Genomic DNA, 15780 nt, shown 5'->3' with positions numbered 1-15780 from the left:
ATAAACCTTTTACTAAAATTTTTTAAGTCTGGTTCTAGTTACCCACCATTACCTGCCACTTAGGAATTTATGATCAGATCACGTTGCAAGGATGCTTCCCAGTAACCCCTTTTGGTCAGTTCCCCATTTGGTCATAAATCAGTCTAAAGAATACTTTGATGACCAAACTTTTAGTTGGATCATCTAATCTGTAATTGGCTTCTTTCAAAGTGTGCTGTAGAGGTTGAAATTAACATATTAAGTATTCTGATTCATGGCATCATGATAATTCATGGGGCCTAAAAAATCAAAATTGTACATTGATATTAGCAGAGTTCTTGGAGCCGAGTACTCAACCAAATATCCTTAAATAGCTTCTCTGTTTGTGAAGAAAATACATTCCAAGAGCAGGCCTTACCCCTACTAGGGGTTGAGCCCGCACCCCGGGCATGTGCCCTGACCTGGAATTGATCCGTGACCTCCTGGTTTATAGGTTAACGCTCAAGCATCGAGTCAAACGGGCTGAGCAGGGATAAGAGTTTTTATGAGTTTATTTGAGCCAATCTGATGGCATATGCCGAAGCAAGATCTCGAATGCTCCTCGCTCATTTTAATTTAACAGATGTTTTCTGTGTGCTCACCTGGTGCTGGGATATAGCAGTGAACCAGACAGCAGAAGGCCTGCCCCTTCTGGAGCCAGAGCGGGACTTTCCAAACATGCAGACCTGGGGAATCAGGGGACTCCAGTGTAGGGGCCAGACCAAGTTCCACCTGGCCTACCCACCCACCCAACCCCCCCTCCCCCACAGCGTAACAGTTAGATTGACTGTCCCAGTCCCAAGGGAAGGGATGCAGCGAGGAGCACGAGAACTCACAGGTGCCGATGCTCAGCACCCACAGGGCCCACGGGGGGCTGTAAACCACTGGCCAAACGCGCTGAGAGGAGACATGCCCTCTGCGGATCCAGCCATGCTTTCAGACACAACCCTGCTCTGTACCCTCAAAGGATGGCAAATTTTCCAATGTTGACATTAGATTCGATTGATTTTGTTTTTTCTTTTTACTCTTCTGAATTGTGAAATGGAACACATTTAGAAAAAAAATGCATAAAACATAAATGTATAGAGCAAATACCCATCCATTAAAACCACTCAAGAAAAAAAATATCACCACAACCCCCGAAACACCCTCTTCCGTGACCCTTTCCAATTTCAACCCCTCTCCTGACTTTGAGGGAGATCTCTTCCCGGCCTTTCTTTTTCCCCCTTGCTTTTCTTTATAGTCTTACTACTTAATGTATGCATGGACTTGGTTTTATTTATCTGTTTAGTAGCTAAGAGTCATTCCAGGTCATGTCCGATTACTAAGATGGAGAGCGTTTTCCCAAAACAAAAGGCGAGTGCTCTAACGCAGTCAGGACGGTGTACTGTGTCATGTGGACGGTGAACGAGGCGGAGTGCAAGAAATTCCAAACGTCTGTCCTGGCCACACCGCCCTCCCTGTACATTCCGGTTTCTCTGTTTCCTGTTGGTCTCGTTCTCCCTAACGCACAGCCTGGCCCTGGGGAATTGCATTATCCCAGCTTTCATCTGCTTTGTTTCTTCTGGGGAGTGGCCCTGAGTGGCCCCCTGGAGACTTTGGTGAGAAGGCCTGCAGTCGCTGGTCCCGGCCTCTCCTCTGCCCTCTCCTCCGCCCGGTGGCCTCTGGGGAGGGGTTCCCTGCGGAGGGAGAGTGTGCAGTTACATTCTGGGGCAAATGCATGAACTGGAGAATTCTCCCTCAGGGTTTTCACTCAGAACGTGTTGCCTGTCTACCTGGAGTGGTGTGAGCTCGGACCTGCCCTGCTGAAGGCAGGATGAACAAGGGGACTGTCTGAGATTGTAAGGACCAGCACGAACATGAGCTTGGTGGGTCAGGCGTGGCCAGGTCACAATGTAAAGCGCCTGTGGAGATGGCTAGACTGGGCTCTCAATCACTATACAAAATAGAAAACTGAAGAAAAAACTCTGAAAACCTAAGGCGTGATGAAGTAGTACAGCATAACATAGAGGACTAAAAATGGAAAGTAATCTAAAAGCCCTTTACTGTCTTACCTTACATGCTTTATACAGGTAACAAGTGTTTTAGTGAAAAAGAACTTGAAAGTCCTTAAACATCATTCATCCCTGGCTGGTTTGGCTCAGTGGATAGAGCGTCGGCCTGCAGACTGAAGGGTCCCGGGTTCAATTCCAGTCAAGGGCACATGCCCAGGTTTCGGGCTCGATCCCCAGTGTGGGGCATACAGGAGGAGCTGATCAATGATTCTCTCACATCATTGATGTTTCTATCTCTCCCTGTCCCTTCCTCTCTAAAATCAAATAAAATATATATTTTTTTAAATAACAATAAATAATAAGTTTTTTTTTTAAATCACCCAATTCGTCTTCCTCGTTTATAGAAAAGAAGCACACAACAGTTTAAATATCAGATTAATGTTTCTAATAATATTTGCTTAGGCCAATATCGATTGAGTTTACATTTCCCAGTTACATGCCACCTGATGTTGACATGAGGCAAACTAGAGACAGACCAGACGGCAGGGGAAGTGTCCTCTGGACCCTCTGCACAGGAGGAAGCGGGTGTTGGCACTACATCTGGGGTTGGCACATGGGCCCTGACCAGGTGCCTGGAGCCAGTGCAGACGCCACGTCAGGACTGACCGCCAGGGTCATCATCCTCGCAGGCGGCAATAAAACTGCCGGACACACACACACACACACACACACACACACACACGCCCCATTCCGGCCCAGCCTGTGTCTGAGCTCCAGCAGCCTGGCTCCCTGCGCAGAGGGCGGCGTCCCTGGTCAGCCCGGCTCCCTGCTGACGGGCTGAAAGGGCCAGTGTGCCTGCAGCTTTAAGGTCCTCTCCATTCTCCAGGGCGTAGAACGTGTTAGCACTTCGGTTTTGGTTGTGATCTAAGCTGAGGTGACGCCAGGGAGGCATTAACAGACGTGGTTGGCACTAAGCAATCTGTTAAAGCTTTTCCTCGTGAGATTAATGTTTCCATCTTGGTAATATTTCTGACAGGCTCAGAAGAAATGTCTGAATCAGACTTGCCCCATTTCCGCTTCCAAGACCCCCGACGGCCTGAGGCAAGCACAGATTCCTGGGCTCCTGGGCACCGCACTGCCAGGTCAGGAGCCTCCGTCGCCAGCTGCCCTCGCTGGTCCCTGTCTCCTGACCCCACGGACACTTATCACGTCCCTCCTGCACGCAGCCTTTCTGCCTCTCTGCCACCTCTGCTCCGATCATTCCTTTCCTTTATATCCTTTTCACGTTGCACCTGTAGTATCATTTATACATCACTAAGCAAGAAAAAAGCGCTTCTAATTAAATTATGTGAAAAAATGTGCTGCTTAGAAACAACAGTCTCGTATTCTGTGGCACAGGTGTCTGTAATTATCTTTGTGCTGCTTCCTGTATGTAAATTTAGAATCCCACCGAGACTAAAAATATTGTGCCAGGGTCTCCGCTTTCTCTAAAGCTTCAAACACCTGCATTGCTCAGTAAGTACCAGCAAGACAAACGTAGGGGCGCTCCCCGTCAGTCCCCTACACGGGCCTCCCTTTCCTTCAGTCGGGAGTGTTTTGCGTTTTGGTAACGCTGACAGGTTACTAGCTTGAGGCCTATTCCTCAGACCGTAGGTAATTTGAAAGAAGCCCTTTTGACGCTCCATAACCTGAGCACACGGTGTCCAGGGTCGGATGACGGGCCGGCTTTACCGTTTCTGTTGAGCATTGTCTGTCTTGTGTGTTATTGTAACAGGGCAGGATTCTGGAAGCAAAGTCATATCCGCGTCCTTAGGAACCGCACAACCTCAGCAGGAAAAAGTAGGATCGTCTCCTGGCCAGCCAGCTGGGCAGGTAGGACTCAGTTTATGTCGCTTCTTTAACGTTCAGTGTAACTGAAAGAAGACATGTTATCGCCTGTTTGTTTACACTGTCCACAGTCGGCCCACTGTCTGTGTGACCACAAACGTGCTCACCTCCCCCGTGGTCCAGGCCTCGCTGTGTTGATGTTTATGGGATGAAAGTGTCTGTTCTGTTTCTCACATGTTTACAGTGCTGTCACCTTTTCATTAATAATATACCAGCAGCCAACACAGGGTAGGCACTCAAAATCTGTAGTTTACCATTGAACTAGGAGCCCAGTGCACAAAAATCGTGCACGGGTAGGGTCCCGAGGCCTAGCCTGCGATCAGGCCCATCTTCTGCTTGCTCGCCAGTAACCGGTCCCGCCTGCCACCCCCGCCAGCCAGCCAGTTCCCCTTGCTGGCCCCCCACCTCTTAGCGACTGGTCGAGTGGTCATTCTGGTCAATACACTTACGGTTGCTGGCCTTTTATTATATAGGATGATATTACTTACTATCATATCAAAGTGGATTATTCCTCTTAGTTATACTGAGATTTTTTTTCTACACTAACAACCAGGAATGTATGAAGTAGTCCCTGTGGTCTTTTAACTCAACCACTGATCTAAAAGGGAAGGGAAAAAGGTGTTTTTAGCTTACTAAGGCCTTAGTTTCCTCTCCGTTAAACTCAGCAGTCCGTGATAGTTTCGTGAAACGTGTTGTAGTCTGGAAGAATCCGGTCCATTCTCAGGTTCTGACGTAGGTGTATTTGCTTCCTTAACGTTATAGAAACGCCTAGTATTAATAGATTACACTCCTAACTGTGAAGCAGGAGCTCAAAGTGTTTGCTCCTTATTTACCACTGAGAAGATGAATTCAGTAATGTCTACTGAATTTTTAGATGTTCATGGAGTTGGTACCCACAATATACTTCCTCAAAAATACAAGGATGCACTCGCAGAGGGAGGTGGGGATTCGGGCGTTAAGGTCCAGGCTGAGTCCCCCCAGGAGCTATAGCACAGCTTCCGTGATCTCAGTGCGACTCCGCCACACGCGCCCACGGGCTTGCTGGTGGTATTCTTTAGCAGAGCAGTTCCGCGTCCTTAGAATGTGCTCTCCTTAGCGAGCGGAAAGTACTCAGAACGTAGTGGTCTTTATGTGTAACTGCATCCTGCTTGCTTTCAAGAAAAGGGAATAAAAGCTGTGTTTTGTCCGTAGGTGGATGGTCACTCGGGAGGACAGAAGAGGCCTGCCGCCAAACAGCTGACTAAAGGGGCTTTGTGAGTGACCTTGGCTACTGCTCATTTTGAACATTCCTCTAGGCTCTGCCTTCAGTACATGCACCACAGAAGTCAGGCCATAATAATGCAGGCAGTATTTTTAAAAAGATACTTTGAAAGCCCATTCCTATCATTTGTTTCCATTAGGACCTATAAATATCTCATACTACTGTCTGCTCTTTTGTTCTTTTTAAAAATATATACATATATTTTTATTTCAAAGAGGAAGGGGGAGAGAGAGCGGGAGAGAGAGAGAGAGAAACATCAATGATGCAGGGGAATCATAGATCGGCTGCCTCCTGCCTGCCCCCTACTGGGGATCGAGCCCACAACCCAGGCATGTGCCCTTGACTGGAATCAAACCCGGGACCCTTCAGTCCACAGGCCGACACTCTATCCGCTGAGCCAGACTGGCTGGCACTGCTTTTTTATTCTTAAGGAGAAGAAGCCTTTGCCGTCTTAGCATACCACGTGCCTGTGGCTGGCAGGCGTCTCTGAGGGGAGGTTGGTTTGATAAACTCTTATGTTCCGAACAGAAATGCTCGCCTGAGCGCAGCTGGCCAGTGCTCAGGCGTCACCGGGTCTGTGTGAGCCCCACACGTGCATGGTTGGTAGGAACACAGCTTCTGGGGTCAGGGCCAGAGTTTGCCTTCCCTGTGGGTGGCTACACTGAACTCTGAACCGCTCTGGTGTACAAAGTATGAAACGAGGAAAACCAGAAGTGCTGTACTTTGGACAGTAACGTGCCTGTACGTCTTACTCTCTCTGCATGCAAAGGATCGTTTCTTGTTCCTGCGGGAGAGGGGGTTCGGTTTCTTCCCGTGACTTTGCACCGACATCAGCCTCTCTCTTCCAGCCTCCTCCAGCAGCTGCAGAGGGACCAAGCCCACACCGTGACCCCCGACAAGAGTCAGTTCCGGTGTCTCAGCGACGCGGTGCAGAGGCTGCTCTCCTACCACGTGTGCCAGGGCTGCATGCCCACCGAGGAGGACCTGCGGAAAGGTACCCGCTGGGCCCCTCGGCGCCCCCGTGGATGCCCGCAGACGGCAGCCAGGCTGTTCTTCATCGGCTACTTACTCCGTTTCCCACTCTGTGTTTAGGGTCGTGGCTCATTCTTCTCGGTATTCTGGGAAGGGATACCCGAGTGCCAGGGTCTTTGTGGACACATCCTGGGGCATTGGAGGCACAGCATTGTCTGGGCTGCTGGCTGCCGACGGGACGGCTGTGCCCAGGGACTCGGCCGGTCCTCCTGTTTAGGCGAGTGCACGCTCTTAGCTCTCACCACCAGTTCTGTGAGGTGCATCGATCCTTCAGCCCCGAACATTCTTGCAGGTTCCAGAGTGAGTCCAGGGCATTGCTGTATGTCAAGAAACTGGCAGAAAGGGGTTAAGGATAAGTTCCTTATCTCAACCCAGCACTCAGCCCAGTCCCATTCCTGACCCGCTGCCTCTCCCAGCTGTGCAGCTTACCTAGCTCTGCCCGCCCTCCCACCGCCATCCCCAGGCCGACTCCGGGGTCCCCTCACTGCTTGCATCCTCCTTCAGCCGCCAGTCTCACTCCCACAGGAAAGGGGAAGCGGCCGTAACCCCACAGCCGCTGTGCCCAGGGGCCTCTGAGCTGAGTGTCGTGGTCTCGGTCAGTCGGCCGTGAGCTTCCCGGGGAGGCCCAGGTCCGCACTGAGCAGGGCTGGGAGGACTGTAAGAGGCAGAAACGTGAGACCTGGGAGACCAGCAGACAAGGACAGAACACAGCACCATGGTGTGCCGGGGACCGTGAGCTAGTGTGTCTTTAGATAACACTGCCCCGTCCAGACAGGAGGACATCATTGTCCCAGCTGTTTCCCTTTCTATATGATTGGCAGGGAGGGAGGCATGGTATTTGTTGCTGCTCTGTGTGATATGGTTTTCTTTTGTAGGTGATGTTAAAAATACTGTATTTTTGGATTTATTTTTTTTTTTTTAATCCTCGCCTGAGGATATTTTTCCAAAGAGAGTGGAAGAGAAAGGGAAGGGCAGGGAGAAATATTGATGTCACAGAAGCACATCGATTGGTTGCCTCCTGCACATGCCCTGACCTGGGCCCAGGCTGGCAGGAGCCTGCGACCGAGGTACATGCCCTCGACCGGAATCAAACCCGGGACCCTTTGGTCTGCAGGCCGGCTTTCTTCTTACTGAGCCAAACCGGTCCTGGCTGGTTTTGGATTCTTAGTTAAAGTTAATAGAAGCTAGTATTGGACTCAGCTTTCACAGTCACATTCCGGTGTGGAGTGAGGGAGGCAGCCCAGAAGCACGACGCTCTGAGCAGAGGAAATGGCCACAGACAGGACCTGTGTGAACAGTGAAGAGAAGGCATTCCGGTCTGAGAACGGAAAGGCTATGGGTGATTGGCACTCTCTTACTGTTTCTCCCTCTCTTCTTACAGTCGACAATGAATTCGAAACAGTTGCCACTCAGCTCCTGAAAAGGACCCAAGCTATGCTTAACAAGTACAGATGCCTGCTCCTGGAGGATGCCATGGTAAGCCCTGCCGCCAGGCACATTTGTTCTTAAGCTCCGCAGGTCACAGCCGCTGATTCAGAGAGAAAAGCTTCGGGGATCACATTCCCAGCAGAGTTTAGGAGGCACCGATGTTCAAGTTTTCAGGAAACCTTACACAGCAGGCGCTGTCTATTGTGCGGTGCGGAATGCAGTTGCTCACCGTCCCTGCCGCTGTGATGGCTCCAAATGAGGAACCTGGGCCAGTGGCTGGCAAACGCATTAGTCAACCGAGTGGCACACTGCGGCTCATGAGTTTGCCGACCACTGACCTAGGCTCCGGTCAAGTAATTGGCCCCGGCGCACAGCTGTGAGTCTGCAGGGCAATCAGCAGAGCCAGGATGCAGCCCAGCCCCCGTGCCTGGTCCACACTTCGTGCTGTGTGCTGCCCTCCCCGCCCAGAGCAGGGAGGCCTGGGAGCACCGCAGTGAAGGTTCACAGCAGCAGCCGGACAGACTGGGTGGGAACAGGTGTTACAATTAGTTACATGCCGTAAAATTCATGCTTAATTTTAAAATGTACAACCTGATGGTTTTTTTTTTTAGCATATTCACAAGATTGTGCAACCATCACCACTGTCTAATTCCAGAACATTTTCATCACCTCAAATAGGAACTAGCATTGCTTTTATTTTTTTATTATTATTTTTAAAAATATATTTTATGATTTTTTACAGAGAGGAAAAGAAAGGGATAGAGAGCTAGAAACATCGATGAGAGAGAAACACCAATCAGCTGCCTCCTGCACACCCCCTACTGGGGATGTGCCCTCAACCAAGATACATGCCCTTGACCGGAATCGAATCTGGGACCCCTCAGTCTGCAGGCCGATGCTCTATCCACTGAGCCAAACCGGTTTCGGCTAGCATTGCTTTTAAAGCACAGTTAATTAGAGAAAGGAGTAAGATATCTCAGGGAATGATGGGAAGACCGATCCTAGTCTGAGATTTTAGAAGCAATTCTAAAAACATATGGGCGTTGACCTATAAATTGGTCTCTTTCAGTGATTTTCAGTTTGAGATCAAGTTGGGAAATGTTCTCTGGGGGATTAATTGAACTACATTATACATGTACACAACATTGTGTAAATATGTAGATATGTTTACATATATATATGTTAGAGGCCTGGTGCGTGAAATTTGTGCACTAGAGTGGGGAGGAGACCCTCAGTGCAGCCTGTGCCCTCTGGTAGTCTGGGACCCCTCACGCCTACTGCCTTCCTGCTTGCCGCTGCTTACCACTGGGCTCACTGCTCCTTAACACTATCGTGGAAGCGGGAGAGGCTCCTGCCACCGCTGCTGCACTCGCCAGCCATGAGCCTGCCTGAGCAGCGCTTTCCCTTTGGGAATGAACTGACCACCAGGGGCCAGCTCCTGTGTTGAGCATTTGCCCCCTGGTGGTCAGTGAACATCATAGTGGCCAGTCGTTCTGGTCATTCTGCCATAACAGTTGCTTAGGCTTTTATTGTGAGTGTGTGTGTGTGTGCATTTCTAATATATTTTTACTTAAAAGTATGCCTCCAAAATCTGAAATAGTTTTCTTTTTGTTGTTGCTGTTGTTAATCCTCACCCAAGGATATTTTTCCATTGATTGTTATTTTTATTTATTTGTTTTTTAAACCTTTTATTGATTTTTTACAGAGAGGAAAGGAGAGAGAGATAGAGAGCTAGAAACATCGACCAGCTGCCTCTTGCACACCCCCCACCGGGGATGTGCCCGCAACCAATGCACATGCCCTTGACCGGAATCGAACCTGGGACCTTTCTGTCCGCAGACCGACGCTCTACCACTGAGCCAAACCAGCTTCGGCATTTTTCCATTGATTTTTAGACAGAGTGGGAGAGACAGAGAAAACATTGATGTGAGAGAAACATATCAATTGGTTGCCTCCTGCACACAACCTGACCAGGGCCCAGGCCAGGGCAGAGCCTGCAACTGAGGTACTTGCCCGCCCTTGACTGGAATTGAACCCAGGACCACTTTGGCCCACAAGCCAATGCTCTATCCACTGAGCCAAACTACTAGGGCTGAAATAGTTGTTCTTATATTGATAACCATTTCTAAAACAAAATTGTGAGATGTCAAAAAGACTATCACTTTTGAGGAAAGGACCACTTGTTTGGTCAAACTATCTGCCATGAGTTTTCACGTTAAATAAGACCCAAAAATGTAGCTTAAGATTTGTTTCTGTATGGCAAAAACTAATTTTAAGGATAAAATTAAATAAAAAACACAAATTTAAGCATAGCAGAGTGTAAAGTAAAAGGTCATTCTAATGAAAAGATTTCCAACATGTTAGCAGAAGGGGAGATAAGAAAGGCACAAAACAGTATGTATTGTTGCTACCATTTATGTGCAGAATATATTTTAAAAAAGAGGACATAAATGTGTGTGTGTGCATGATCTACCTCTGGAAGAGTGTGTTAATCTGCTAGAAATGGGGTGCCTCCAGGGAGAGACATTGGGGGTAGGGAGAGGGCACAGGGGAGGCAAAGAAGAAGGCTTACTTTTCACATCCCCCTTAATGCCAATGGGTAGATTGCCTTTCCCCCCAAAAAAACCTCGATTTTATTTATTTGTTCATTTCTTATTTTATTTTCAAACCTGTATGATTTTATTAATTGGCGTCTCCCCAATAAATTCAATGAGAGAGAGGAAACAGGGATAAAAAGATAAGATGATCCATCCATCATTGCCCCAGAAGTACTCGCCTCATTTAGATAAAAAATACTTTTTTTTTTTTTTAATGCATCCTAGCCTGGCCAGTGTGGCTCAGTGGTTGGCATTGACCTATGAACCAGGAAGTCACAGTTCGATTCAGAGTCAGGGCTCTTGCCCAGGTTGTGGCTCAGTTCTCAGTGTGGAGCGTGCAGGAGGCAGCCGATCAACGATTATATCTCATCATTGAAGTTTCTATCTCCCCCTCGCCCTCGCTGAAACCAATTAAAAGATAAAAATAAAAAACAAAAATTTTTTAAATATATACTTTTATTGATTTTAGAGAGGAAGGAAAAGGGAGAGAGAGAATCATTGATCGGCTGCCTTCTGCACGCCCCCCACTGGGGACTGAGCCCGCAACCCGGACCTGTGCCCTTCACCAGACTCAAACCCAGGACCCCTCAGTCCACAGGCTGCCGCTCTCTCCACCAAGCCAAACCGGCCAGGGCCAAAAACGTCTTTAAAAAATGCATTCTAATGATGTGACAAGGAAAACTGACTGAATGGGCACCTGGAACTTAGACATTAAGCTCTCGTTTCTGACTGCTTCAGTGGTCCCAGCAATGCAAGGAGATGTTTGCGCTTGTGAAAGGGATGACCGGACTCTCTCCTTTTCAGCGGATTAACCCCTCGGCTGAGATGGTGATGATCGACAGAATGTTCAACCAGGAGGAGAGGGCGTCTCTGTCCCGGGACAAGCGGCTGGCACTGGTGGACCCCGGTGAGTCACGTGGGGCTGGAGGTGGAGAAGCCTCCGCCACGGCTCAGGGGCCATGGGCCTGTGGGGACTGGGTCTGAACCCACTGTGGTACGGAACATGAAGGTAGAGCATGCAAATGGGGAGAACAAGCCCGGAGTTGAGAGCAGGATATGAATGCTTGAGAAGGTCTTTATTCTACAAAATGGAATTTCACGTTCAGTTAAGTGATTATTTTCCCCCATTGTGAACTTAAACTTCACAGTTGTTCTCTAATTTTTGAGAACTAAATTAAATCAGAAGCCTTCCAAGAAGCAGTTAAAACTCAGTAAATTATTGGGTTATCTCACTATGTACATGGGACTATTAGGGGAAAAGTCAGTAAAACACAGTCCCTGTCCACAGTCAGGAAATTGCAATGCTCCATGTGAGTACTTTTTTCTTCCCCCACCAGTTAATGCATGTTAGATTTGACCAACATTCTGCCTATATATTTAAAAATAATTTTTTAATTGAATTCAGAAGAAGGGAGAGGGGGAGAGAGAGAGAAACATCAATGATGAGAGAGAATCATTGATTGGCTGCTTCCTACATGCCTCACCCTGGAGATTGAGCTCGCAATCTGGGAACGTGTCCTGACTGGGAATCAAACCGTGACCTCCTGGTTCATAGGTCAGTGCTCAACCACAGAGCCACGCCAGCCAGGCACATTCTGCCGATTAAAAATGAATTCTCTTTACTTTTTTCTAGCCTCTAATACTGTTTAAATCAAATAACATTACAGCAATTCATGGCATATGGGTTTTACCCATACTCTCACCTTCCTGTAAGAGAAATGTTTTTATTCTCCAAGTTTTCTTCTACTGCTGTGCTGGTTTCCATGTACATGCATTGTTTACATATAGTTATAATCATGTGTCATATGCTAGATAAAATTTTATTAACTTTCTTCCATTTAACCAGCTGAGGTGTTTTTTTAAAATATATGTTTATTGATATCAGAGAGGAAGGGAGAGATAGATAGAAACATCAATGATGAGAATCACTGATTGGCTGCCTCCTGTACGCCCTACACTGGGAGTCAAGCCCACAACCTGGACATGTGCCCTGATAGGAAACTGAATTGAGACCTCCTGGTTCACAGGTCTGCTCAACCACTGAGCCACACCGGCCAAGCCAAACCTGTCCACAGTTAGGAAATTGCAGTGATCCATTTCGGCCAAGCTGAAATTTTTATCATGTTGCTAAAGTCTTTTAAAATAATATTTAATAAATGTTAATGTATTCATTTGAAACTTAGCTAATACATTCTCCTATATTGGACTATTATAGTAAGTTCTCAATGTCATCTACAGTTTCTTAGAAACTGCAGTTTCATGCAAAACAACCCTAAGGAAACCAATTTTGCCATAGGCTAATTGAGATAAACAAGAGTTCTGTTCCTACGGCATATTTCTGGTCATAGAAACATCAAACTTCTAAATAAAGATCCAAACATTTATAATAAACACTGAAATAAATGTGAACTACACATACATTTAAGAAAGATTAATAAAAACATGCCCTCGCTAGTTTTGCTCAGTGGATAGAGCATCAGCCTGCAGACTGGGTCCTGGGTTGAATTCTGATCAAGGGCACAGGCCAGGGTTGTGGGGTCTTCCCCAGGTGGGGGCATGCAGGAGGCAACCAATCAGTGATTCTCTCTCATCATTGATGTTTTTGTCTCTCTTTCCCTCTCCCTTCCTCTCTGAAATCAATAAAATATATATTTTTAAAAGAGATAGAAAGATTATTGGAATGATTCAGCCCAGGAAACCTGAGGTGTCTGCCTTCTGAGCTCTATCCCCGAGTCCCCAGTCCTGGCTTCTGCTCTCACGGCTCCAGTCCACTCAACCCCCTTCTGCTGGAGCACGAGGTGGGGGCTCCACAGGATAGTTTGTGCACTGGCCCTTTAAGAGGGTGCCTGCATTTTCAGCTGTTACTCCCTGGCAGACAGCATCCTGCAGCTTTCACAGCCTGAGGTTATGTGGTCACCCTTCTCAGCTGTGGTGCTCTCTGCTGGGGACCCATCTCGGGGATTAGATCCCAGAGTTCTCAGTGGAATCCCCTCCTTCCCCCCAGCTGAGATATCGCTCTGGGACTTCAGTCGCTGTCTTTGAGCGCCTCTGTCCCTCCTACCACTCTATACTCTCTCCACTCGGGTATCAGGTTCTCTCCTGCGAGTTTTCTGTTGATTATTCAGGAAGTTTTTCTGTATTTTAGATGTAATTCCAATTCATTCCTGGGAGCGTGGCCATGTAGCATCCACTTACTCTGCCGCCATTTTTAATCCTCGAGATACGGATTCTATATTTTATGAGGTTACGAGGCGTTGGGGGGAGGGTGTAAAGGCATCAGTTACCCACAACTGTATCTGCCCTAAGAGACTGCAGCAGTCGGGTCCGCAGCTCGTCCCTCCCTCCCCCTGTCTCAGGCCTGACCGGGCCTGGTCTTTGGCTCGGGCCTGAGCCTGAGGGATCTGCTTCGGTGGCAGGGGCTGCGCTGTTGGCACCGCGCTGACAGGACACCTGCCTCAGAGCCCATCACTTCAGAGCTAACACTGTCTGTGCTTGCAAATAGCTAGCGTCTTTCTGCCTTCCTCTGTGCCCCCAGCCCCTGCATCCTTTCTTCCATCTCTCTTGCCCGGACCTTGGCCCCTCAGGCCTGGCCCAGTGCAGTGCTTGCTCAGACACGGCTCCTCCGAGCAGAGCAGACATCACCTGGATGCATGTTGACCTGGCAATGTGCCGCTGGCTGTTCCAGGTCCCCACGTGCGTCTTAGGGGCTGGCATGCCATCACCCAGACACCTGGTTGTGTCCCTCATACCCACCCCCTGCCCAAGCCTCTGCTCCAGGGAGGACACGGCTGGTCCTGCAGCTCCTCTGTCTGGGACTTTCGGAGTCGGCCTTTAACAAACTGAGCCAACAGGAGCTCCCCTCCCCGCTGTCAGCCAGCAGCTACTCTGCGAAAGGGCGTAGCTCCTGGCGGCAGCTCTGCACCCCCTTGGACCCCGCAGACCTCCTGCTGGGCAGGCCGGCTCCACGCTGACCCCACCAGGGTCCGTGGCGTTGCCCTTCCTCCTCCGTCCGTTCACATTCTCTCCGCTCCCCTTTCCAGAGGGCTTTCAAGCCGATTTCTGCTGCTCCTTCCAACCTGACAACGCTGCTCGCGAGCCGCCCTGTGGCCGGAGTGACCAGCACGGCAGCCACGGCACCGGCTCGCTGCCCAAGGCCGGGAGCAGGGACCGAGCCCGGGCCGGCCCGGCGGAGCCCGTGAACCACGCCCCGGGTCATCCAGTGCCTAACCACCTCGTGGTCTCCGCCGAGGGGAGCGTCTCCAGGAAGACGGAGTGCCTGGGCCCGGGGCAGCCGCGGGACCCCGCCGCGGGCTGCGAGGGCGCCCCGGGCCCCGAGGGGCCCCGGAGAACCGCCGCCCGGCCCGACCCCGGCCCCGAGGGCAAGCTCCCGGGCCTCCTGGGGGACTCCCGCCTGGAGACGGCGCGCAGCAACTCCTTCCCGGACAGGGCGCGCCGCAGCCCGCCCGAGCACGCGCCCTCGCCCACGGACGTCCTGAAGGGCTCCGGGGAGCCCCAGCCGGACCTGCAGCTCAGCCGGAGCCTGGAGACCACGTTCAAGAACATCCTGGAGCTCAAGGCGGCGGGCCGGCCGGCGCCCAGCGGCGGCGTGGAGCTGGGCTTCCCCGGCTTCTCCCCCATGGCCGCGCAGGACCACTGCCTGGAGAAGCTGGCCCCGGACCACGGCCAGGGCGTCGTGGAGACGGACTCCATTTTAGAAGCCGCTGTAAATAGTATCCTAGAGTGTTAATACGGCCTCCGCCCCGCCCCGCCGCCCGTCTTTCCTGCAAACCAACGGAGCCCCCCAGCCTGCCCGGTGTTCATCACGCCTGCTCCTCCCGTTCCGTCCAGAGCAATACTCGTCGTGGGTCCGGGAGACCCGCCAGCAAGATCAGTCCCAGTTAGAAAGCAGTCTGATAGGCCCGACACATTGCAGGTGTTTGAAAGCGCTTTTAGCCATTTTTGTTTGTTTGTTTGTTTACTTGTTTTATTTTCCTAAAAATACTGTGTAACTCAATGAGATCATAGTACACGTGGCCCTGGGTAAAAAAAATATTCTGACAATCATAAGTCATTTGAAAAGAACAGACTTATTAAAGAAAATCAAACAGGACTGATAGAAGCTACTTTTTAAAGGATATCCCACTGTATCTCCAAATTTTGGCTTTTTGGTTTTGTTGCTGTTGCTGGAGGGGAGACCACGTGGCCCTCCCCCTGGCCGCCTCAGCAGGAGCTGTGGCCGCTGCGGGGACCCCTCGGCCCTGGGGTGGCCCCGGCTGGCGGCCGGTGGCGAGGGAGCAGGCGTGGGCAGGGCGGGGCGCCCGTTCACGGTCAGGTGCTTTGCCGATGCTCCCGAGGCGCAGCCTCGTGCCTTTCCAGCACCTCGTGGTGGCTCCCCCAGGCCCTGCTCCCTCAGCGCCACAGCTCACAGAGCCTGCGCGGGGCTGAGCGCAGGGAGGGGAAGCCAGTGACAGCGCAGTGTGCGGGGCGGGGCGGGGTGCAGCCTGAGGAATAAAACCTGTATATATGTAAAAGCATATATATGTTAACTGTCGAGAAAAAACAA

At 50.1% G+C, this 15780-nt stretch overlaps 1 protein-coding gene across 7 annotated transcripts in view; it reads left to right on the top strand.

Annotated features, from left to right (window-relative positions):
- Nucleotides 1–15327, top strand: part of BICRAL (BICRA like chromatin remodeling complex associated protein) — a 71409-nt gene extending 56082 nt beyond the window's left edge. For 6 of the 7 annotated variants that reach the window (XM_045572870.1, XM_036414341.2, XM_045572868.1 and 3 more), the window contains 7 exons: nt 3049–3154; nt 3787–3884; nt 5091–5152; nt 6009–6154; nt 7574–7668; nt 11022–11124; nt 14258–15327. In XM_045572870.1, the coding sequence (XP_045428826.1) occupies nt 3049–3154; nt 3787–3884; nt 5091–5152; nt 6009–6154; nt 7574–7668; nt 11022–11124; nt 14258–14964 (1317 nt within the window). In that variant the 3' untranslated portion in view covers nt 14965–15327. Of the gene's footprint in view, nt 1–3048; nt 3155–3786; nt 3885–5090; nt 5153–6008; nt 6155–7573; nt 7669–11021; nt 11125–13362; nt 13623–14257 lie in introns of those variants that run through there. The other variant, XM_045572869.1, reaches the window with a different exon arrangement.
- The last annotated feature ends 453 nt before the right edge of the window (nt 15328–15780 follow it).

This window comes from Pipistrellus kuhlii, unplaced genomic scaffold (genome assembly GCF_014108245.1).
Source record: "Pipistrellus kuhlii isolate mPipKuh1 unplaced genomic scaffold, mPipKuh1.p scaffold_m20_p_5, whole genome shotgun sequence".
Classification (NCBI taxonomy): Eukaryota; Metazoa; Chordata; class Mammalia; order Chiroptera; family Vespertilionidae; genus Pipistrellus; species Pipistrellus kuhlii.
The sequence above is the reverse complement of the archived record's forward strand: the minus strand, read 5'-3'. Positions and strand labels throughout refer to the sequence as shown.